The sequence below is a fragment of the Rhinoderma darwinii genome, chromosome 1 (genome assembly GCF_050947455.1).
Source record: "Rhinoderma darwinii isolate aRhiDar2 chromosome 1, aRhiDar2.hap1, whole genome shotgun sequence".
Taxonomy (NCBI): Eukaryota; Metazoa; Chordata; class Amphibia; order Anura; family Rhinodermatidae; genus Rhinoderma; species Rhinoderma darwinii.
The window spans coordinates 336,030,665-336,057,201 of record NC_134687.1 but is presented as its reverse complement, the minus strand read 5'-3'; the positions used below and the strand labels follow the sequence as shown (position 1 = coordinate 336,057,201).

General features: G+C 40.1%; 1 protein-coding gene across 1 annotated transcript in view; it reads right to left on the bottom strand.

Moving 5' to 3' along the window:
* Positions 1-26,537, bottom strand: part of CNTLN (centlein) — a 396,875-nt gene that overhangs the window by 299,455 nt on the left and 70,883 nt on the right. The window contains exons 5-7 of the mRNA XM_075825669.1: positions 26,108-26,242; positions 25,347-25,526; positions 24,459-24,592 (exon numbers count right to left, since the gene is read on the bottom strand). Of these exons, the coding sequence (XP_075681784.1) occupies positions 24,459-24,592; positions 25,347-25,526; positions 26,108-26,242 (449 nt within the window). The remainder of the gene's footprint in view (positions 1-24,458; positions 24,593-25,346; positions 25,527-26,107; positions 26,243-26,537) is intronic.

Sequence of the window (26,537 nt, the reverse complement as noted above, 5' to 3'; positions counted from 1 at the left end):
CAGGTTTTTTGCTAAATTTATTCGAATTAGTCTGTGAAAATGAAAGTCTACTTTTTTTCTGGAAAAACATGGAATTTTCTAATTCTTGCAAGGAATAAAGGAGAAAATGCACCCCAACATTTGTAAAGCAATTTCTCCCGATTACGGAAATACCCCATATGTGGTAATAAACTGCTGTTTGGACCCACGGCAGTGCTCAGAAGGGAAGGAGCACCATTTGGATTTTGGAGCGCTGATTTTACTGGAATGGTTTTCGGTGCCGTGTCGCATTTGCAATGCCCTGGAGGGACGTAAACAGTTGAAACCCCCCCAATAGTGACCCCATTTTGGAAACTGTACCCCTCAAGGAATTTTTCTAGTGGTGCAGTTAGCATTTTGAACCCACATGTTTTTTGCTTAATTTATTGGAATTAATCTGTGAAGCTGAAAATAGACTTTTTCTCTGAAAAAACATAGAATTTTCTAATTTTTATAAGGAATAAAGGAGAAAAGGCACCTCAACATTTGTAAAGCAATTTCTCCTGATTACGGCAATACCCTATATGTGGTAATAAACTGCTGTTTGGACCCGCGGCAGGGCTCAGGACGGAGAACCATTTGGATTTTGCAGTTCAGATTGGCTTCGCTGAATTGACTTCTGGGGGCCATGTCGCATTTGCAGAGCCCCTGATGTACCAGTTTAGTAGAAATTCCCCAGGTGTGATCCCATTTTGGAGACTCTACCCCTCAAAGAAATAAATTAGAGGTGTAGTGAGCATTTTGATCCCTCAGGTGTTTATAGATTTAATTAGAATTGGGCCGTGAAAATGAACAAATATTTTTTCCCCCAATAACCTGTAGATTTAGCTCATAAGTTTTCATTTCCACAAGGAATACAGGAGAAAAGGCACCACAAAATGTGTTACACAATCTCTCTTGAGTAGGGAACTACCCCATATGTGGTTGTAAACTGCTATTTGGACACACGGCAAGGTTCTAAAGGGAAAAAGCGGCATTTTGCTTTTGGAGTGGAGATTTTACTAAATTAGTTTTTCACGCCATGTTGCATTGCGCTGAGGTACAAGTATAGTGAAAACCCCCAAGAAGTGACCCCATTTGGGAAACTACACCCCTCAGGGCATTCATCTAGAAGTGTAGTGGACATTTGACCCCAAAGGCTTTGCAGAAATTAGAGCACAGTGGATGTTGCAGATTGAAAATTGCCATTTTCCACAGATATGCTATTTCAGTGCCCAATGTGTTGTGCCCAGCTTGTACCACTGGGGAGACATACCCCATAAATTGTTAAGCGGGTTCTCCAGAGTACAGTAATACCCCCTATGTGATCATAAACTGCTGTAGGGCACACTGCCAGGCCCAGAAGGAGCGCCATTTGGCCTTTGGAGCGCAGATTTTGCTCGGTAGTAATTTTGTTTAGTGTTTTACTGGTGTTTCAGTTTATAATGTGGGGGCATATGTAAGCTGGGCGGAGTACATCAGGGTATATGTAAGCTGTGCGGAGTACATCAGGGTATATGTAAGCTGTGCGGAGTACATGAGGATATATGTAAGCTGTGTGGCGTACATGAGGGTATATGTAAGCTGTGCGGAGTACATCAGGGTATATGTAAGCTGTGCGGAGTGCATCAGGGTATATGTAAGCTGGGCGGAGTACATCAGGGTGTATGTAAGCTGGGCTGAGTACATCAGGGTATATGTAAGCTGGGCGGAGTACATCAGGGTATATGTAAGTTGTGCGAAGTACATCAGGGTATATGTAAGCTGGGCGGAGTACATCAGGGTATATGTAAGCTGGGCGGAGTACATCAGGGTATATGTAAGCTGGGCGGAGTACATCAGGGTATATGTAAGCTGTGCGGAGTGCAACAGGTCATAATAAGATGATGTAATAATGGGGTAAATGAATAATAAATGAGTAAAATGTATCAATTTTATTTCATAACTCTCTAAAAACAGGGGTACAATCACCTGCTCATGTTTGAATATCGCTGGCATCATAGCCAGAATGACCAAGTTACAGACCCCTGATGATATGTTTAGAAACGCGTAGGGTCAGGCTAGTGAGGGATTTTAGCGTAGGTTACAGCGGCATTGTTGTTTACCCTAGCACCAGATGATTTAGGAGCGGTAACTGCAGGCTCTGGTGTGTTTTGGGGTCTAATCCACTGTTACACCAATGTTAAAACGCTGATCCCAATATTTATCTGTCAAGTATACCCAGTTAGAGAGGGTTCACAATTGAACCAATAATTGGAGTATTTGTTTAATACGTTTTTAATGCACACGGTGGGGCTTTTTCACAGTGGTGATTGTACCCCTGTTTTTAGAGAGTTATGAAATAAAATTGATACATTTTACTCATTCATCACTTCAGTGAATTATAATTTTCCTATCTTGTGGAAGCACAAGTATATATATCGTAGAATACAGTGAGGTAAATGAATAATACAATTAATTATCCATGGATAGTGACGTACGCTTTCAACCAATCCTTTATGCACAGGCCGGATTTTTGGGTGCAGGAGTCGCACTTCTAAAGGGTGTCCGTGGTATTGTACAAAATATCCGCACTCCAGCATGGTCTAATCTTTGACTTCTTCACTAGCCCCATATGTAGGACAGAACCCAAAATGTCATAGTTTTCGCTGCATTTACAGGGTCTACCAGTGGGGGCTGCAAATGATGACGTGGGGTTTTAGGTGAAGAACTGCAGCACATATAAATTAGTCTGGGCCGTCATTTTGCATTATTGAGTTCCAAGAGTCATAACTTTTATTTTTCCGTTGACGAGCTGTGCGTGCTTGATTTTCATGGGACGAGTAGTAGTTTTTATTAGTATCATTTTGGGGTAAATGTGATAAGTTGATCAGTTTTTATTCAATTTTTTGGGAGGTAAGGAGACCAAAAACAGAAATTCTCTCATGGTTTCTTTTTATAAATTTTTAACGGCGTTCTCTGTGCAGTATAAACAACATGTTTACTTTATTCTGCGGTTCGATACGATTATGGCAATACCAAATTTATATAGTTTTTATACGTTTTACTACTTTTACAAAATAAAAACACTTTTTTCTAAATAAAATAATGTTTTAGTATCGCCATATCCTGAGAGCCATAACTTTATTTTTTTTGTTGACGGAGCTGTGTGAGCGCTTGTTTTTTGTGTGACAAACTGTAGTTTTTATTGGTAACATGTTTGAGTATGTGCGACTTTTTGATCACTTTTTATTCTATTTTTTTTTGGGAAACAACGTTACCAAAAAAGGAAATTCTGCCATTGTTTTTTTATTGTATTTTTTTTACGGTGCTTACCGGGCTGGATAAATATGATATTTTTATAGGTCAGGCCGATACGAACGCGGCGATGCCTATTATGTATAGTTTTTGTCTTTTTTTTCTAATTATAAAGGGCTTGATCAGGGAAACAAGGCGATTATTGTTTTTATTACGTAAAACTTTTAGTTATTTATCTAAAACTTTTTATTTTACACATACTAGGGGACAGGAAGATATGATCTTCTGATCCCCTGTACAATACACTGCACTACTTCTGTATGTACTTGTGTAGTGCAGTGTATTGCAACTGTTATTTTACAACTGACAGTTGAGCCGATTACGTCCTGCCTCGGGCAGGACCTAATAGGCTCCCGTACCTGGCAACCAGGAAGTCGATGCTAGGCTTCCTGGTTGCCATTGCAACCATCAGCACCCCGCAATATTTCGCGGGGGGCCAACGGGTACAGAGGGAGCCCCCTCCCTCTGTGTCAATCACGTAAATTCCGCTGTCGCTATTGACAGCGGCATTAGAGGGGTTAAACGGCGGCGATCGGAGAGAACTGTGATCGCCGATGTTGCAGCGGGATGTCAGCTGTATATTACAGCCAAAACCCGCTGAAAATGAAGCGTGCACAGCTCCTGTGCCCGCTTTATCCTCAGGGTGTTACTGTACGCCCATTTGCGGGAACGACCCGCTAAAAAGGACGTACAGTAATGCCCATTTGCGGGAAAGGGTTAAAGGGGATCCGAACCCAACTTCTGTAGTAGTTGGCAAAACACTGTGTAATGCAGACCAGAATAGGTCTGAGATGAGAAACCTACACAGGAGACCACCCTCTATTAACTCAGATTTCTCTAATCAGTTATATAAAAATGGGTTATCTGAACTAGACAACCCCTTTAAGGGTTCACATGATGCGGTTTCGCTGCATTTTTTTTACAGCGCAGCCGTAAACCTCACTAAAAAAACAAATGCATGTTTTTTTACCGCAATTTGCTGCAGTTTTGCAGTCAGCAATGAAACTGCTGCAGATCAGAATTAAAACGTCTGTTGTTTTGGTGCGGTTTTTGGCTGCACTGCAAAAATCACAGCAAAACTGCACCATGAGAATTCACTCTAATAGCAGTTTCAGAATTATGCCTGGTGGGCAGGTTCTCTAGTCTGCTGTTTTTCCCAAAAGTAAATCACGTACATGTACTTTGAGACATGTTATGAATCTATTTTAATAAAACCTATTACATGGACGAATATGAATCTGAACAGCTGCCATGTAAAAGATCGTCCGACACCAACTTCCTCTTGCCTATGGTCTCTGGAGCCAGACCTGCGTCAATCAGCTGACCGCTACAGCGTCTCTTATATTAAAGGGATTGTCTGTGATTAAATGACCCCTTTATTACACTGAAACATAAAAATTGTACCAAAAATATAAAACCGACTCCCGATTCTTCTCATACACCAAAATATTGAAGTACTAGGCCGTATGCACAGTATTGAGTTTAACACCAGATTATGTACTCCTTAGAAAATAAAAAGGTACTTTTCTAGTACCAGAGGCTTCAAAGTGTTGTATAACTAAACTAGAATACTATAGGTTATATAGGAAAGAACAATGGAACAACGTTAGAACAATGCTGGACTCTAGTATGTCCACTTGCTTACTCCATCGCCATGAAAAGATATCACGGATCGGATTGACAGATTATTGAGAGTGTCTGGTGAGAATTTATTTCAGGGATGACTGGGTATGTTCACACAAAGTTTTTTGCAGGCAGAAAAATCTGCCTGTACTTTATTTGCCGCATTAATTGCTGCGTTTTTCAGCCGCGGCCATTAGCCATTGAGCACCGCGGGCATAAACCGCTGCCTGAAGTCGCCTCCCATTGATTTCAATGCGTGACTGAGGCGGTTTTTTTTCCCGCGGGCAGGAAAAAACGAAGGGGGATTTTTCCCACAAGCGTCACCCATTGAAATCAATGGGAGTTGACATTGGGCGCTTTTTGCCGCGGTTTCCGCATCAAAAGCAGAGCCAAAAAACTGTGTGAACTAGGCCTTAGGCGGTACACTAAGCGCAAAAACAGTGACTAGAGTGCTGTTCTGCTTTATGGGAGAAGATGGCAAGAAAGTTGGGGGGGGGGGGATGGAGTCTTTAACCCCTTAATGACCAGCCTACTTAAGACCTTAATGACCAAGCCATTTTTTACGTTTTTCCATTGTCTCATTCAAAGAGCTATAACTTTTTTATTTTTGCGTCGACATAGCTGTATATGGTCTTGTTTTTTTGCGGGACAAGTTGTAATTTTTAATAGCACCATTATGGGGTACATAGAAATTATTGATTAACTTTTATTAACTTTTTTTTTTGGGGGGGGGGATAGAAAAAAAACTGCAATTTCGCCACACTTTTTTTGCATCCTAAATTTACACCGTTTACCGTGTGGTGTAAATAACATAACTTTATTTAGCGGGTTGTTGTGATTGCAACGATACCAAATTTATGTCGATCTTGTATGTTTTACTACTTTTACACAGTGAAAACACTTTTTTTTCAAAAATATTTTTGTTTGTGTCTCCATATTTGAAGAGCCATAACGTTTTTATTTTTTCGCCGATGCAGTTGTAGGAGGGCTTTTTTTTGCGGGACGACTTGTCGTTTTTAACGGTACCATTTTGGAGTAGATGCGACTTTTTGATCACTTTTTATCACATTTTTTTTAAGGCAGGATTCAAAGAAAACAGCAATTTTGCATTGTTTTTTATTTTATTTTTTACGACGTTCACCGTGCGGGTTAAATGATGTAATAAGTTTATAGTTGGGGTCGTTACGGACGTGGCGTTACCAAATATGTGTAACTTTTTAACTTTTTTTTTTTTTTAAATAATAAAGCAGTTTGTAAGGGGAATTTTTTTTAAACTTTTTTACTAGCCCCACTAGGGGACTTCACTATGCGATCCTACGATCGCTTTTATAATACACTGCAATACTTCTGTATTGCAGTGTATTATGCATGTCCGTGTAAAACGGAAAGGCATCTTCTATGCCATGCCTCTGGCATGACCTAGCAGGCATACATTACAGGCAGACCTGGGGGCATTTATTAGGCCCCCGGCTAAAATCGGAGACAGACACTCTGCGATTTTATCGCCGGGTGCCGGTGGGATGAGAGGGAGCTCCATCCCTCTCTCCAAAACCACTAAGATGGGGCGCTCGCTATTGAGCCCCGTATCTGAAGGGTTAAACGGGTGAGATCAATACAGATATCGATCTCACCCGTTCAAGCGGGGATACCTCTGGCAGCTGAGAGCAGGGAGATTTAACGGCTCCCTGTTCTGTTTACTTATTCCGATGCAGCACCGTAAAAAGGCTAACGCATCAGAAAAAAGCCCGTTAGTGACCGCCGTAAAAACACTATGGGGCGGTCACTAACAGGTTAAACTAATTAACAGGTGAGGGCAATTATAGTACAGAAGGTAAAGTTAGATAGTGACCTGGAGCGAAGTAATAAAACTGGGGGTGAAAAGGTGTTAGAATAGTTAATAGGGATAAGAATAAACACATTAAATGCATATATACAAATGCCAAAAGTCTCACAAACACGATTGAGGAATTAGAATTGATAACGTTGGAAGAGAGATATGACATTGTGGGAATATCTGCCACATGGGGAAACATTCTGCTCAAAAACGATCACACAAATCACAAAGGGGGGAGAGATTTGCTTATATGTAAAATTCGGTCTAAAGCACCCACTACAAGACAATACGTGAGAGGGAAATGAATACGTGGAGTCCCTAAGGGTGGAAATTAGAGGACTGAAGAAGGATTACCAAATACTAATAGGAATTTTTTTTATAAGTCTCCAAGTATAATGAAAAGTAGAAAAAAAATCTACTAATAGGACAAATAGATAAGGCAGCAAATCAGAACAAAGTGGTTATTATAAGGGACTTCAACTACCCCGACAATAAAAGACAATTACCTTTCACTACTAGGGGTCACCTAGGTAATAGGAACGATAACATAATAAGTTGGAAATGAATCTTTTACTAAAGTTTAGTAAAGGAGCTACCAAAACTATTCAGGTTACAACAAGTTATCAAGTTTACAAGTTATCACCAATCTACTGGATAGGTGATAACTGTTAGAATGGTGGAGGTCCAACCGCTGGGCCCCTGACTGATTGAAATAATGGAATTCCTGTGTCCCCTGTTCCCCCCAACTGCAAGCCCACAACCAGGAAGAGGAGTTAAATTGACCGACCACCGTTACATTCAACTCGTCCCAGCTGCAGGCTTGTGGCTGGGGGTAACGGGGTACACCCATTCTGGCGTCCCAGAAGTCGGACCCACACCGATCTTATAGTTATCACCAAACCAGTGGATAGGTGATAACTTGTAACCAGAATACCACTTTAAAATTAAGGAACTCCAATATTCATCGGCTAAGAAAAGAACTTAAATGCATAAACTGTCCTCAAAAATAAAAAAGTACACAAGTTAAAAGGGACATTTTTAAAAGCATTTAAAAAAAGTTCTGCGAAAGATACCGTACATACCTTATGGGAATAAACTAGTTAGAAGCAGATGAAATAATGCAGTTACATAAAACTGCAAGGGCCGCAAGAAATGACAGAAAGAAAGAAGGTAGTGATGAAGCATTAAAAAAATTCTAAAGAAAAAATGTCAACGGGGTAAAAGACAAATGAAGGAAGAAAAGATTGAAACAGAAAGACTTGTCACCAAAGAAAGAAAAAGAACCCAAACTACATAAATAATAAGAAACTTAAAATTGAAAGTGTTGACCCTCTTAGAAATAATCTGGGTGTAATAGAGGGGGAGCAATGAGTAAAAGGCCATTTATTAGATGGCTTCTTCTCTACTGTATTTACACAGGAAAATCCAATGACAGATGACATGAGTAAGGATAAAAGAAAATTCTCCATTAAATGTCACCTGCTTAACCCAGCAATAAGTGCAGTGCTGCCTTAAAAACACTAAAGTAGACAAGTGACCGGATTCAGTTTGCTTACATCCCCAAGCTCTGCAGGAATTAAATACTGTGATAGACAGACAACCCCATTTCTAATATTTAAGGATTCTATAATGACGGGGTCTGATCCACAGGAATAGCAGATAGCAAAGATGATACCAATATTCAAAAAGGGGTATAAAAAAAAAGAAAAAAAAAAAAAAGAAGAGGGATGCTATCCTGGGGTATCTCAATAAAAATAAATGGTAAACGCAGCATCAGCGTGGGTTTATGAGGGATCGCTCCTGTCAAACTAATCTGGTCAGCTTCTATTAAGAGGTAAGTTCTAGACTGGACCTGGGTAAGGCTGTGGATGAGGTGCATCTAGACAGTGTCATTTGACACCGCGCCACATAAAAAGTTGTTACATAAAATGAGAATCCTGGGACCGGGGGAAAATGTGTGTAATTGGGCTAATAACGTGCTGAAGGATAGAAAGCAGAGGGTGGTTATTAATAGAATATACAACGATCGTATCGAAAGGCGCTGATAGGCAGACTGAGGGAGCCCCCTCCCTGTGTCAAGCTCCTTAAATGCTGCGGTCGATATTGATAGGTTTCTCTGATCCCGGCCATTACAGCAGGCACTCGACTGTCAATCCCAGCCGGCATCTGCTCTAGATCGCATGGGTACAGCTCTTGTGCCTGCGCAATCACTAGGATTTACATGTATGTCATAGTGCCTTAAGTTAAAGCAATCCATGACATGCATGTACATACAAGTTAAGGGGTTGAGCTATGTTCACACCTGCGCTAGGGCATTCCATCAGGTATTCAGTGTGGGTTTCTGTCACTTTTGATGGACAAGAATAGTGCAGCATGTTGAGCCATTCTTGACGATACATACTCAGCTTAAATCACCATTACTAGTGGGGTATCACAGGGGTTAGTATTGGGCCCAATTTGGTTTAATAGATTTATTAATGACTTTGTAGAGGGATTGCACAGTAAAATAAGTAATGTAATTGACACAAAGGAAGACCGTATCAGGTTACAAATGGATCTGGATAAGTTGAAGGCTTAGGCTCTATTCACAAGACAAGGTCCGAGCGTCAGCCGTTTTGGTCCGTTTTTCTCAGCCATTTGACATCCGTTCCGTGTTTCCGTTTTTAACGGCTGATTTTGACCCGTTTTGCATGAGTTATTTTCCCTGTCCGTTTTAAAAACGGATGAATTTCATTAGTCAATTATTTTTGCAGAACACTTCCCTCTGTAGATAATGCCACACAGCCCCTGTAGATAATGCCACACACTGCCCACTGTAATGCCACACACTGCCCACTGTAGATGCCACATATTCCCTTTACATATTGCCACAGCCCCCCTGAAGATAATGTCACACGCTGCCCTCTGTAGAGATTACCACACATTGCCCTCTGCAGATAATGCCACAAAGCCCACTGTAGATACTGCCATAGCCCCCCTTTAGGTAGTGCTACACAGTGCCCCTCTAGGTAGTGCTACACAGTCCCCCTCTAGGTAGTGCCACACAGTCCCCTTGTACATAGCCCCCCCCGCAGATGCCCGCCACCCGTAGATGGCACCCCCTTCCTGTAGATAGCGCCACTGTAAGGGACCGCTCCAGAAGTCCATATATGGACAGTGACATCATGGACTTCACCTGGAGCAGTCCCCTGCTCCTGAAGCGGAATCCCCGGCCACAGCGGCCCATCGGCCAGTGATTCCGCTCCAGGAGAAGTCCCAGACTTCACTATTCATATATGGACAGTGAGTTCTCCTGGAGCGGAATTACCGACCACAGCAGTGTCAGGGATGGCTGTGACCGGCAATTCCACTTCAGGAGAAGTCCCTGACATCACTGTCCATATATGGACAGTGAAGTCAGGGACTTCTAAGGGAGCAAAATCACCGACCACAGCATCGGCTGCTGTGGCCGGCAATTCCGCTTCACGTCCCTGACGTCACGGTCCATATATGGACAGTGAAGTCAGGAACTTCTCCTGGAGCAGAATCACTGGCCGTTGTTGTCGGGGGTTTCACTTCAGGATTAGGGGACCGCTCAAGGAGAAGTCCCTGACGTCACTGTCCATATACTGACAGTGAAGTCAGGGACTTCTCCTGGAGCGGAATTCCCGGCCACAGCTTCGGCAACGCTGTGGCCGGGGATTAGGATTTCGCTCCTGCAGGGAGCAAAAAAAATCTCCTCCTCCTCACATGCACTTCGCACTGTGAGAAGAGAGCGAGTGGCAGAAAGCACGGCCATCACTCGGATCACATCCAAGTGGCAGCCGTGCTTTACTCGGCCCATAGACTTCTATGGGAGCCGTGCGGCCGGGAGAACGGCCCAAAATAGGGCATGTCCCATTTTTTGACGGCCCGGTTTAACTCTGATAAACGTAAAGTTATGCACATAGGAACGGAAAATAGAAGCCAACATTACATACTAAAATCGGCAAACACTGGGTAAAACTGACATGAAAAAGAATTAAGGGATATTATGTGACAGCAAACATAACTGTAGCAACCAGTGTCAGGCAGCTGCTGCCATGGCAAATAAGATCACAGGGTGCATCAAAAAGGGGCATAGATGCACATGACGAGAACATAGCTTTACCACTTTATAAATTATTAGTCAGACCGCACATGAAATATTTTATACAGTTTTGGGCACCAGTGCACAAGAAAGACATAGTAGAGCTTGAGCGGTTTCAAAGTCAGGAAACTACAGAAATACATGGAATCGGTGAACTACAGTACCCAGAAAGATCAAAATTAGGGTTTTGTTCATTTTGGAAAAAAAACAAAAAAAGACAGCTGAGGGGTGACCAAATAGCTATGTATAATTATATCAAAGATCAATACAGAGATCTCTCTCTTGATCTATTTATACCCTATGTGACTATAACAAGGAGGCAGGTCCAGAGGATAAATGGTTTCTACACAAACATAGAAAGAGATTCCTTACTGTAAGAACACAGACTATTGAACACTCTGCCAGGGGACATAGTCATGGTGAATTCACTTAAAGAGGGGCCTGGATGCCTTTTTTGCGTGTAATAATATTACAAGTTAAGGGTAATATATTACTGCAAATAGGTTGTGGTCTCGTTGATCTATGCATTAATTACCATACTGGAGTCGAGTAGGAATTTTTCCTCAAAGGGTAACTAAACTTTGAAAAAAACGTTTGACATGTCCTAGTAAAATGTAAGGTGTTTTGATCTGAGGGGGTCCGATCGCTAAAACAAAGCATCAGAAGCGCCCTGGTGAGTGTTGTGCCACTTTGTTTCTGATCGGTTTCCTAGGAGAGCCGAGCCAGCCTTGTACGGGCTCAATAGAAAGTATATGAGCCGTACACCAGTGCCTCAGTTTTCCAAAGAAAGCCGATCAAAAATTAAGCAGACAGCGCTCACTCTAGCTTCTCACTTTTGCCTCGTTGTTTTAGCAATAGGTGGAGGTCTCAGTGCTCAGACCCCCACCGATCAAAACTTCTCACATGTGACTATGACACGTCAAATTTTTTTTCAAAAGTTAAGTTACCCTTTAAGAGGAGGCAAATTAGCTTTTGCCTCATGGCGGTTTTACCTTCTTCTGGATCAACATTGCAGAATAATAGGTTGCACTGGATGGACGCATGTCTTTTTTCATCCTTACAATCTAAGTTACTATGTCAAAACCACAGAAACCTTGACAGAACCCAGACTGACCCCATTATAAAAGTCACAGCGTCCTTTCAAACAGAGTTCATGACCCCAGTGAAAATATGCGGAATGTGAATAAAGCCTTATTTGTCTTTGTGTAACATTTAAATGTTGTGCTTTATTCTAAGTCATTCATTTGTAAACTGCCTGAAGAAGGAGCCTCTGCGCTCTGAAAGCTGCATATAGAACTTTTATGGTTAGCCAATAAAGGTATCATACCTATTACACTTTTGTCTTTTTTGACACAAAAGTATTTAACATTCCTTACATATTGAAAGAGGACTCATTCGTTTCTAGTAAGATTGGGCAATGCCTATGGTTATTTTATATAGGACCCCTACCCTAGTTAACATGTGCTATATCCAATGATAATAGCAGTTCATCCAGCAATTCAAAGTGCACGGCATATCCGGTGAATCTGAACCTTCAAATATAAAATTATACACAGGATAGCATGCTATTTCTACATGTTCTTGGCAATACATCCTTCCTCAAAAGCATTTACAGAATGGTAAAGGGGAGCCAACTGAGTATTTTCTTAAAAGAGGACCGGTCAGCTCTACTCATATGTCTGTTTTAGTAAATACTTGTATTGACCATGAAATAACAATTCTGGAGCATCTTTTCTTAGAACTCTGCATTGTACCGTTTCTGTGTTATTCCTCCTACATATTTATTAATAAATGGACAACTCGGTCTACAATTTAGGGGTGTGTCCCTACACAGTCCGACAACGTCCAATCAGAGCTCACAGTCTCAGACTGTAGGTACACACCCCTTTGACAAGGGCAATGGTAAAAACCAGTCCCCAAATATATTCATAAATGTCTAAGAGGAGTAAAAGAGGAATGGCAGAACGCAGAGTTTCAAGTAAAGATGCAACAGAATTGTCATTTTGTGGGGAATACAGCATTCACTAAAAACAGTCATGTCAGGTGAGCCGACAGGTTCTCTGAAGTGGCCTCAAGTATTTATACAAAAATCACACATGGAACACATTCCATTTCCAAGATATACATGTTGTACGGAGCGTCAAGATATTTTCTGTTAAAGGTAAAGCAGACCTATACTTTACAGCAAGAAAAATATCTATATATTATTCCTCTAGAATTTCATCTCATGAAAAGATCTTAAGCCATGGAAGGGCCCATAAAAGATTTTCAGATGTGCACTTTTTAATACGGAGCTTCTACAGGCCATCCATACTGCTGCTCAAGTCAAGGCCTCTCTGTATAGGTTGAACTTTCTCAGAGAGCAGTCATTACATTCTACAAAGCAGAAGAGCGGCCAAACAGCAGGACACTGTATCTAATCTGAGGAAACCTGTCAAATCATACCAGCTTTAATGGAACTTTGTACAAAAGGCATTTGAAAAAAAGCTTTATACTACGTTAGATCTAGTTTCAACCTGAAATAGTGAGGTTACTTTATATTACTATTGGGAATGATTAGATAAAGACAGGAACAGTGCCTCTATTCTTGTAAGCATTTACCATAACTGGTTCAGATTTGTTCCAAACTTAGTGTTAATTGCAACTCAAGTCCATTACATAGACTTTAAATCGTGATGCTTAGGTTATGCTCTGCGGTCTGTTTAAATTTATATGGCTAAGCTCAATATAGTAAAGTAAAACTATACAGAATAAAAAGATTGTTCTTTTTAAAGTAGGGTGCCACATCAAACGGTATAAAGTTTGCGTTAGTTTCTTCTTATTTACCAAACCCAATATAGCAGTCGTTTTTACAATATGTTAACTAAATACGCAGCTTACAGCAGTGTTCATTAGTGCCAGACAAATAGGTTGTAGCCACTCAATGCATGCCTGTCTAAAATGCAATGTTATAACACTTTCCAAGAGATTTTACAGTTCAACATAGTATCATGGTATACTATATTAGTCTTCTGATGCCTGACCCTATTCATTATGATGTAACATTTCGGCCTTGAAAACCAAGCCTTAAGCAAGATCTTAAAAGGACCGGTCACCTCTATTTTAGTAAATACTTGTAATTCCCTATGAAATAATCCTGGAAAAGATTTTCTTAGAACTCTGCATTGTACTGTTACACGGTTACTCCTCCTAGAAATGTATAAATAAAATGGGTGTGTTCCTACAGTCTCACTTTGTCAGCATTTTGACACCCCCAACTGGTAACAATTACGTGGCGCCCCAGAATTGTTTTTTTCATGGGGATCACAATAGGTCAGGAGCAACACCAAAAGAAGCTCCAAAATTCCTTATTGAGGCTTACTTGCCAAAGTATATACGTGGCAAGAACCCGCTGAGGCTAGGTGAGCGATAGCGGAACAGTAAAAGCCAGATGATACATAAAGGTTGCTTTCAGACGATGGCCTACTTCAGCCGACCGTAGTGGTTTTGCGAGCCGCAAAACCACGAATCCGCTGCGGGCCATTGGGCCGCAAAAAAAGTTTTTGTGCATCCTCAGGATTCAAAACATTTAAAAAAAAAAAAAATGATTTCACCATGCTGTACAAACAACTTGTCCTGAGTTTTTGCAGTCCAGTTTTGCGACCCCAGAACGGATACAGGAAAACCACGGTCGTATGCATGGGGCCATAGAAATGAATGGGTCCGAAATTCATCCACAAATATGTGGATGCAAATGCACAGTCGTGTGCATGACGCCTAACTGAGACAAAGCCGAAAAAGCTGCAGTCATTGATGACAGTTGCCCAAACGGAACAGAGTAAAAAAAAAAAGAAAAGGAAAATAGTCAACATTGAAGAAAATAAATGAATGCAACCCCTTTTAATCATAATATAGGCCCAGTTATCTGCTGATTCCCGCAAGTCCATCTTCAGAAACCCTAGGAGATCAGCTGTTAGTCGGTGGAAGTTGCAGTTGACCGTTCGCTTTCTCTGCAGCTACCGCTGCAGGGGAAAAGTAGTATTACATGGCGGTCATTCAAAAAAATGGCCATCTGTGTGATAAATGGAAAGATCAGGCACACAAACACACACACACACACACACACACAAACTGTGCAAAAGTGTTAGGCAGTTGTGACAAAATGCTTCTAAGTAAGAATGCTGTCAAAAACAGAAATGTCAATATTTTTTTTATTTTTTTATCAATTAAAATACAAAGTGGATGAACAGAAGAGAAATCTAAATCAAAATCAATATTTGGTGTGACCACCCTTTGACTTCAAAACAGAATCAATTCTTCTAGGTACACTTGCACACAGTTTTTGAAGGAACTTGGCAGGGAGTTTGGTCCAAAGATCTTGGAGAACTGACCTCAGATCCTTTGTGGATGTACGCTTCTTCAAATCCTTCTGTCTCTTCATGTAATCCCAGACAGACTCAAAGATGTTGAGATCAGGGCTCTGTGGGGGCCATATCATCACTTCCAGGGCTCCTTGTTCTTCTTTACACTGAAGCTAGTTCTTAACCCCTTAATGACCAGCCTATTTTAGACCTTAATGACCAAGCAATTTTTTACATTTTTCCATAGTCTCATTCAAAGAGCTATAACTTTTTTTATTTTTGTTTCTACATAGCTGTATAAGGTCTTGTTTTTTGCGGGACAAGTTGTAATTTTTAATAGCACCATTTTGGGGTACATAGAATTTATTGATTAACTTTTTTGGGGGGAGAATAGAAAAAAAACGGCAATTTTTTTGCATCCTAAATTTACGCTGTTTACCGTGTGGTATAAATAACACAATAACTTTATTCAGTGGGTTTGCGATTGCAACAATACCAAATTTGTATGTTTTACTACTTTTACACAATGAAAACACTTTTTTTTCAAAATTATTAGTTTTTGTCTCTCCATATTTGAAGAGCCATAACTTTTTTTTCTTTTCGCAAATGCAGTTGTATGAGGGATATTTTTTTGCGGGACGACTTGTAGTTTTTATTGGTACCATTTTGGAGTAGATGCAACCTTTTATCACATTTTTTTTAAGGCAGGATTCAAAGAAAATAGCAAATTTTGCATTGTTTTTTATTTTTATTTTTTACGACGTTCATCGTGCGTGTTAAAAGATGTAATAACTTTATAGTTGGGGTCGTTACGGACGCAGCGATACCAAATATGTGTAACTTTTTTCCTTTATTTTGTTTTTTTAAATAATAAAGCAGTTTGTATGGGGGAAAAGTAGGTTTTTCATTAAAAAAAATTCACTTTTTTTTTTTCACTCTTTATTACACTTTTTTGTTTTACTTTTTTACTAGTCCCACTAGGGGACATCACTATGCAATCCTCCGTTTGCATTCATAATACACTGCAATAATTCTGTATTGCAGTGTATTACGCCTGTCCGTGTAAAACGGACAGGCATTTGCTAGGCCATGCCTCTGGCATGACTTAGCAGGTATACACTACAGGCAGACCTGGGGGCCTTTATTAGACCCCCAAGTGCCATAGACTACACCGGCACCCGGCTATCTTATCTCCTGGTGCAGGTTGGATGAGAGGGAGCTCCCTCCCTCTCTCCAAAACCACTCAGATGCGGCACTCGCTATTGAGCGCCGCATCTGAGGGGTAAAACGGGTGAGATCGATACTGATATCAATCTCAACCAATAGAGCAGGGATGCCCCCAGCCCTCAGCTACGTCTGGTAGCTGAGAGCAGGGAGATTTAACGGCTCCCTGCTCTATTTATTTATTCCCATGCAGCGCCGTAAAAAGGCTATTGCATCGGAATAAAGCCCATTAGTGGCCGCTGTAAAAACACTATGGGGCGGTCACTAACAGGTTAAAGACATTGGCTGTATGTTTGGGGTCATTGTCCTGCTGCACAATAATTTTGGAGCCAATCAGACGCCTCTCTGATGGTATTGCATGATGGATAAGTATCTGCCCTTATTTCTCAGCATTGAGGACACCATAAATCCTGACCAAATCCCCAACTCCATTTGCTGAAATGCCGCAACAAGCTTGCAGGGAAACTCCACCATTCTTCACTGTTGTCTGCAGACACACATTATTGTACCACTCTACAGGCGAACAGGTTGCCTTCTGTTACAGCCAAATATTTCCAATTTTGACTTCTCAGTCCAGAGCACCTTCTGCCATTATTCTGCACCACCGTTGCTATGTTTTCGTGCATAGTTTAGTCGCTTGGCCTTGTTTCCACGTCAAAGGTATGGCTTTTTGGCCGCAACTCTTCTGTGAATACCACTTCTGGCCAGACTTCTTCGAACAGTAGATGGGTGTACCTGGGTAACACGGTTTTCTGCCAGTTCTGAGCCGATGGCACTGATGGACATCTTCCGATTTAGAAGGGAAGTAAGAATGATGTGTCTTTGATCTGATGCATCAAGTTTCTTTGACCGACCACTGCGTATGCGGTTCTCAACGTTGCCGGTTTCATTGTGCTTCTTCAAAAGAGCTTGAGCAGCACATCTTGAAACCCAAGTCTGCTTTGAAATCTTTGCCTGGAAGAGACCTTGCTGATGCAGTATAACTACCTTGTGTCTTGTTGCTGTGCTCAGTCCTGCCATGATGTACCTGTGTCATGTAACGGTCTTTCACAACCTCACCTTTGTATACGGCCGTTTCTGTTACAGTTAATGACTGTTTCAACCTAAATTTAAAAATTATGATAATTATCATCATCGGTTTGATATAATTGGTTAATCATACACCTGACTAGAATCCATGACTTTGTGCAAGTGTACTTAGAAGAATTGAGGGCAAAGGGTGGTCACGCCAAATATTGATTTAATTTTGATTTCTCTTCTGTTCATTCACTTTGTATTTTATTTGATAAAAAAATTTTACAAAACACTTCTATTTTTGAAAGCATTCTTACTTTGCAAACGTTTTAGGCAGCAGTGGAAAAATGCTGCATAGTACTGTATAAATATATTTAAATTATCAGTTTTAAACAGCTAGGTATGTCTGTCTAAGCGCTGAAACCGCTAAAATTGGTTTGATCACACAATAGTAATACACTGTATATGACTACTATAAAAAGATTTAAGCTGGTCAGAGATTTACATATTAACCTCAATTAAAATAACGCTTAATTAAATACAAATTAACCTCAATTAAAATAGCTATGGGACCCGCACCTATCTCCAGAACAGGGGTTCCTCTACCTTGTACCACCTGGTGAAGCGGTTGCTGGCTATTGCATCAAGCAGGGAATGAGTGCACATCAAAATGGTTTTCAAAAACAGCAGAGCTCACTGTGCCACGCTATTTCCATAACTCCTATTCACTTTTATTGGAGTTATGTAAAAATTGTAGCAGAGAGCTCAGCTATTTTCAGGAACCCATCCTGCTGTGCAGGGACCCCTGTTCAGGAGATAGGTGCAGGTAACAGAGCTAGGACATGCATTTACCAGACAGTTGTGGCATATCCTGTGGATATGTCAAATGTCTGTCATGAAGCAACCTCTTTAAGGTAAAAAATATACAATTAAATTTTTTCCCCTCAATCCCTCAATGTATTGCAAAACTAAAATTGACAAATTTAATGTACACTGCTCAACAGGACTACCTGTTCTAATTATTGCAATTGCACTACGAGAAGATCTACGAAAAAAAAAAGAGGCAAGTCATAATAAAAACTTACTTTTCATGTCTGATTTCGTTTAACGTTTGTGCCCTCTACTTCATCATTATGAGGCCCAACTTAGAACAAGTAACACTATATATCCTTACTATATACCATAAAATGGGTCCGTATAAGAGTTCTGTAGCCCATGCTATCTTGAATACACTGATATAGCGTATACTTTAAAATAAATCTCTAGCAAATCGGAAATACTCATCTGTAAATGTCTACCCGTAAACTCATAGAACTGAATTTTGATTTTAGGCTACAGGATCACTAAATCCCTTATTTGGGCATTAACATCTCTAAAAGCTTCGGCTCTTTCTTCAAGTGGAATTCTCTTGCTCTTTTCCCTAAAATGACCAAAGACCTAAAATCTTGGAACTATACCAAATTATCCAGGATTGGTAGGATCCAACAATAAAAATAGTGACATTGTCCAGTGTCCTTTGCTACTTTAGAACCAGTCATACTCCAGTACCTGCGTCGGCCCTGGAAAAAAAAAACAAAAAAAAAAAAACTCCAAATATTTCATTTCATTTGTGCAAAAAAAGAAAAAGGCCATGTATAGCTGGAACAACTATGTAATTACATAAATGGGCAAGGAGGGTTATCCCTCCCAAATCTTTACAAATACTATTTAGCCTCCTGTCTTCCCCAGCTAACCTCTATCCATGAGGACGAACGGACACAGTGGGTCACCCTAGAGTCCTCGCTTACTGCTCCTGTTTTCCTTCAGGCCCTGATGTGTTCCCATAATTTTCCAAGCTCCCAATTTAATCCAGCTGTAAGTGTAATTTATTATGATACAGCTTTGGTGACGTGTTCGACTTTTCTATAAAGCTGCAAAGTCAGTTTTCTCCCTTAATCCACCTATTTCCCCCAGTCTCTTACTGAGAGTGCATCAAATATTAAATTTTTTACACTCCCACGGGATGACACTGTAAGTGCCACTGCGCTTGAAAGATTATTACCTTTTTATTGCTGGGACAGGGATTCTTTATCCTATATAGCAAATTCCTCCCACCCAGTTAAAGTAGACTTTATGTATGGCTGGGAAATTGACCTGGGAGTTGCACTGCCTCTTACACAATGGCACGAGTGCTCACTATGATTAGCAAAGGTAGTTGGCAGGTGACACTAATGGAATCTTCTCTTAAAGTACTCCATAGAACTTATGTGGTTACATCTAGAATATACATATACCCATTTTACCCTGAAGTCTCCCCTTTCTGTTTAAGAGGATGTCAAGTGCCAGGAACTACTTTCCATATATTGTGGTTTTGTCCGAAAGTGAAATAATTTTGAAGGTCTCATTAATTAGATATATTTGGTTGAAATGCCTATGACTGCAACGGTTTCCTGCTGGTAGATAAACTACTTGCTTCTTCATATGCATCCTACAAACTTTGACAATATATCCTCATGGCCCCTAGAATACATATTGCCACTAAATGGAGAACCCCTGTCCTCCAGGTCTTAGAGGTGATCAACTGAGTAAATAAGACCCTGCCCTTAGAAAAAATTAACATGACTCTTGCAGACTCTAGAGACCACTACATCAAAGTATAGGCACCATGGGTAGCTAGCGCTTGGACTCCTAACCTTATCGATCACATATAATTTTAATGTTAGGGCTCCAAAACCTTCCGTCTGCACATAAACTCCTGCCGCAGCAATAAATTCTGGGATTTGGGGGGTGTAATTGGTTGGGGGTGACCAATCAATGCTGGCAGTTTCAGGGTTAGGCAGAACCTGGGCACTAACCCTCTTGCGACTACGAGGAGCTTCCTCACGGTCACTAGAAGAGGAGTAGGAGGACGAGAGAAAGAACTCCGGTTCCTCACCGCTCGCCGAGTCAGTATCAGATGCGATCACGGCATACGCCTCTTCAGCGGTGTAACGTTTCGCAGCCATTTTATTCATTTGTGTGTATATATACACACTACCGTTCAAAAGTTTAGGGTCACTTAGAAATTTCCTTATTTTTTAAAGAAAACCACAGTTTTTTTCAATGAAGATAACATTAAATTAATCAGAAATACACTCTATACATTGTTAATGTGGTAAATGACTATTCTAGCTGCAAACGTCTGGTTTTTAATGCAATATCTACATAGGTGTATAGAGGCCCATTTCCAGCAACCATCACTCCAGTGTTCTAATGGTGCATTGTGTTTGCTAACTGTGTTAGAAGGCTAATGGATGATTAGAAAACACTTGAAAACCCTTGTGCAATTATGTTAGCACCGCTGTAAACAGTTTTGCTGTTTAGAAAAGCTATAAAACGGACCTTCCTTTGAGCTAGTTGAGAATCTGGAGTATTACATTTGTGGGTTCGATTAAACTCTCAAAATGGCTAGAAAAAGAGAGCTTTCATGTGAAACTCGACAGTCTATTCTTGTTCTTAGAAATGAAGGCTATTCCATGCGAGAAATTGCCAAGAAACTGAAGATTTCCTACAACGGTGTGTACTACTCCCTTCAGAGTACAGCACACACAGGCTCTAACCAGAGTAAGAAGAGAAGTGGGAGGCCCCGCTGCACAACAGAGCAGCAAGACAAGTACATTAGAGTCTCTAGTTTGAGAAATAGACGCCTCACAGGTCCTCAACTGGCAGCTTCATTAAATAGTACCTGCAAAACGCCAGTGTCAACGTCTACAGTGAAGAGGCGACTCCGGGATGCTGGCCTTCAGGGCAGAGTGGCAAAGAAAAAGCCATATCTGAGACTGGCTAATAAAAGTAAAAGATTAATATGGGCAAAAGCACACAGACATTGGGGAGAGGAAGATTGGAAAAAAGTGTTATGGAAAGACGAATCGAAGTTTGAGGTGTTTGGATCACACAGAAGAACATTTGTGAGACGCAGAACAACTGAAAAGATGCTGGAAGAGTGCCGGACGCCATCTGTCAAGCATGGTGGAGGTAATGTGATGGTCTGGGGTTGCTTTGGTGCTGGTAAAGTGGGAGATTTGTACAAGGTAAAAGGGATTTTGAATAAGGAAGGCTATCACTCCATTTTGCAACGCCATGCCATACCCTGTGGACAGCGCCAATTTCATCTTACAACAGGACAATGACCCAAAGCTCATCTCCAAATTATGCAAGAACTATCTAGGGAAGAATCAGGCAGCTGGTATTCTATCTGTAATGGAGTGGCCAGCGCAGTCACCAGATCTCAACCCCATAGAGCTGTTGTGGGAGCAGCTTGACCGTATGGTACGCAAGAAGTGCCCATCAAGCCAATCCAACTTGTGGGAGGGCCTTCTGGAAGCATGGGGTGAAATTTCTCCCGATTACCTCAGCAAATTAACAGCTAGAATGCCAAAGGTCTGCAATGCTGTAATTGCTGCAAATGGAGCATTCTTTGATGAAAGCAAAGTTTGAAGGAGAAAATTATTATTTCAAATAAAAATCATTATTTCTAACCTTGTCAATGTCTTGACTATATTTTCTAGTCATTTTGCAACTCATTTGATAAATATAAGTGTGAGTTTTCATGGAAAACACAAAATTGTCTGGGTGACCCCGAACTTTTGAACGGTAGTGTATATATGTAGGTTATACACATGTAGATGTAACAAACCGTTGTATAACAAAGATTTTTTTTTTACGTTTTTTCACATAAAACACTAACGCTTGCTAACGCTAAACACACTAAGTTTTTATTTTATTTTTAAAAAATTTTCACCGAAAACACTTAACACTAACAAACACAATTTTTTTTTTATAACACTTAGTACCCCTTACTGAGACTAACGCTGACTAACTGACAAGTGACGCGACTGACGCTACGGATTGACATGGACAACGGATTGACGCTGAATAAAAGACAACTGACGCGACAAATTGACGTAGACAACAATTAAATTATTTTTGGTGATTTATGGGGAAAAAAAAAAGAAAATCTCCCTTATACACTGGGAGGTGTGTGGGGTCACACACTAGGAACAGGGGAGCAGGAAATTAGGGGTTAATTCTGATATTCACTTTGTGTGGGGCACACAACACGACACAAGCTCTTATCTGTCCAGCTTCTCTTCACCAACAAAGAGATCAGAGCCTGTGTCAGTTATTTTTCAACCACCCAGGGTGAAAAACGCACTGTAACTGGTGGGTTTGAAAAGAGCCACCAATCACCGGCAATGGACCGCTGCTATTGGTTCATTGCCGCTCACATGGGGCATGGGCTCCACAGTAACCGCTCCCGTACTTAATTACAAGTCCCGGAAACGTTTAACACTTTATTTTTATTTTTTTTACAGGAAGGATGCAATCGGTGGATCTGTACAGATGCAATCGGTGGATCTGTACAGGATCCACCAATTACACCAATCGCCGGCAATGGACCACTTTTACGGGGCCATTTCCGGTGACTGGGGAGGGTTATCGGTCAGCGACAGTGTGCACCGGAAACAGCGCAGTAACTTTACGTCCTGGTGCGCATAGGGTTTAAATAAGCTGATTTTCTATTGTACAAATTATGAACTATAATTATTGTTTTCAATCATGTATGATGTCTGCATTCGAACACGGTTTGTCATTTTATTCACATACCTTTCAATAAATAACTTTTGAAACTAAAATGGATGTCCAGCATAGAATGTTATAACAAAAACTACTTTCATAAATTGGAATTCTTTTTATTATCTAAAACTTTACACAATCTCCTTTTCTATTGGTTCAAAGTATCTTGAAAAGCAGGATAAGAATAAAATGAGCGACAAATAGTTAAAGTAGCAAGGAGCTTAAAATCAAACTGCATAGAATATTAAAAGGTAAGGGATTATATACCTGAAACCATAATCTTTCTTTACACCATCTCCTTGCATAGTTTGCATCCAGTTGAGCAAAATTCACACTGCCCGTTTAAGGATACTGGGAATAGAGACTTCGCTTAACTGATCCCTTTAAGCCTCATATGTAGTTTCTATATTTTTGTAATTGTTATGAGGTTCGCATATTAGGACAGGAATATGCAAATTTTGCAAGGGTCACATACACAAGGAATCTAGACATAAGGGTTACATTTCTCATTTGGGTCGCTGTCGAATGTGTAAAACTAGGCTTCTTATTATGTGAGAATTAAAGAGAAGATTTTCTATTTGATAAATATTATGCCCTCTTTAATTCCAGTTATTTATTAATTCATCATTGCACATATTATACTGCATTTGAAAAGTACACAAAGTGAAAATAAATAAGAAAGTTGTATATCTGTTTTATTTCTAGCATGAGTAACTCTGGACTTCAGAACAACCATAACCTTCAAAATTCAAGAATGTACAGTGGAATAACTTTGTAAAATAGAATATGCCATAGTATACCATCCAATGGAAACCTCAAAAGTTGGAGCAAAGTTTTACTTTTAGGCTACGTGTACACGTTGAAGAATTTGATGGGGAAAATCTGTATTAAAAACACTGATAAGCGCAAGTAAAATCCGCACTTAACATTGTTTTTTTTAATCCGATTTTAGATGTAGGTTTTCCATTTTGATGCAGAAATAAGTGTGGATTATCTGATAGAGAATTTGTTGGGTTTTTTTTATAAACTGGTGAGATACAATTCTGAGACGGAAATGCAAGATAAAATCGTAAATTTGTACCGCAGGACAATTTCCGTGCGGAAAAATTCCACAACATATAGATGAAATAACTTGAAATCGTATTTATTTTTCTGAGGATTTGCCAGAGGAAAATCTGCATGTAATACGCATTGTGTGCAAGTGGCCTCAGACTTTCAACAAACAATTAAAATCTCAAGTGGCTAAAGTTTACCTATTAAAGGGGTATTCTAGTTTCAGCAAATAAAAGCTATTCTTTGTAGAATGACTCTGAGACTGGTTTGGCTGATATGAGTTGATCAACATAGATTTGATTGGTATTAGGGTTAGATATGGTGTCAGAGGCACACAGGAGCCGTCAGTCGAGCTCACCACGAATCTATTTACCTTAGTCTGGCCACATCAAGTTCTTTCTGTGCCAGCTCCGTCTGCTTGACAGCGACCTGCGACAACAGGCCATTTATTTTATTATGCATGGCCTCCATCTGATTACCAGCTTCTTTTAAGTTAATTTCTAAAGCCTATAAAAAAGCAATAGAGAAAACCAATAAAAGAATGAAATTTCAAATTATTATTATTTTTTTTTAAATCTCCTTTTATAGAAAGGAAAAAACAAATAACAAGCAGTGTAAAAAAAACAAATACAATACTTTGTTTGCAGGTAAATGATACACAGTCTAACAAGTTCAGTCATTTTCTTACATGAAATTATGTTTGGTCTCACAAGTAAACCTAGTGTATCTAATGTGTCTATGGCTAGCTTACAACTGCTGAAACAAATGTCATAGAAATATATTTTAGACACATAGACCGTGTAAATAGGTTTCATACTTCATCCAGAACAAACTGTATTTCAAACACCTTTAGAAGTGCATCCAGAATTTCTTTTTACTTGTTAACCAAAAATATCCGTCTGTGCCGAAACTCAGTTGATGAATCGCAAAAGAGTAAAATAAAAGAAAGAAACATCTTTTCGGTTCCTTTCTATTTGCATTCATAACATATGTATTCTTTAAGTTTTATGTGAGAATGAAGTCTGTTATACTGTTTAATGATTAGACTTCAGAATGGCTATTTGATGTCAGCTTCCTGCTTTGCCGCATCAATTTTTAAAGAGCTGTGGGTTTTAAGTGTAGGAATTTAAATGAATGCAGGTCCCAGCTGGCATGTTTGAATACATAAGTTGTTATCACAGCAAATAACACGAAGCATAAGTGCACGCCACAATGTAGTTTGAAAAATCATGTGGGGGACTCCAGCCGCTCTGCAGCATACCTTCGTTTTGGCATCAATGCCAGACTTCTCTCCTCTCCACCGTGCCTCCTGCTTCCGTGCTTTCTCCAGGTCACCAAGCAGGTCAGCACATTTCTTACTTAAATTCTCCTCCTTCTGCTCCAAATTTCTGAAAATGGCTGCCCTCTGCTCCTCTTCTTTTTGTGAGCTCTCCTTAGTGTTCTGTTTGACAAAGTCATCACGTTATCACAAAATAACTAGTCATTCAAGCAACAATTCCTAATTGAACGACCCTAGCCATGGAGCCAGGGTAAGTCTGAAGATTCAGAAGAGCTCTTACTATTTGATTTTAGTCATGCAGGTAGAAGGGACTTATTTCTTTAACTACTTGACAGCTCTGATGAGCACACATATGCAAGGAATCCTTTAATTGATCAAGATGCCTTTGATGATGTCCCCAGCTATTTTTGAGTCCCGCACAGACATATCATTCCAGACCTCGGGTTTATCAATTAATAATACCAGTCCCATCAGAATGTAATTAAAAAGAAGCCACATATTCACACTACTTTCACTAGCTCCATATCAATCATTAAGTATTTATTTGAAAGTTAGAAGCCTCAGATTCTCGACTTTAAAGGAGTGCTATGAGTTGGCTGTATGAGAAATAACTGCAAAGCAGAGCAAGGCCTCGGGCAATTCTTCTGCAGCATATGTCCCTTTCTGTGTCACACTCGATGACACAGCATGAAGCACAGCAATTCACAGCAAGACAGCTGGAAAATATGTACAAGACAAGGTACCTTAAGCTCCTGACTTTTATCTTTTAATTTTTGTTGGAGGTCATCAAAGTCTTTTTTCAGTAAAGTATTTTCTTCATCTACAGCAATCTTTCTCTGTACAAGGTTGTTTATCTCCTGCTGCTGTCCTAATGCTCTCTAGAAAAAAGAAAAAAAAAAACAGTGCCCCTGCAGTACTTAGCGATTTTCCATTTCATGTGTTTTTCTTAGCCACAGAAAACCTTCGTATTTTCTACAAATATTTGCAGTTACCTATACCTTAGGCTAAGTTCACACTGGCGTTATCTCCCGTTTAGGTCTCTTCCGTCAGAGGAAGAGATGACCGAAAATCCAAAACAGAAAGCATAGCTTCAGTTTGAATTACCATTGATTTCAATGGTAATTCTTTTGTTTCAGTTGGATTCCGTTCGCTAGGTTTATGGTTTTTTTCACG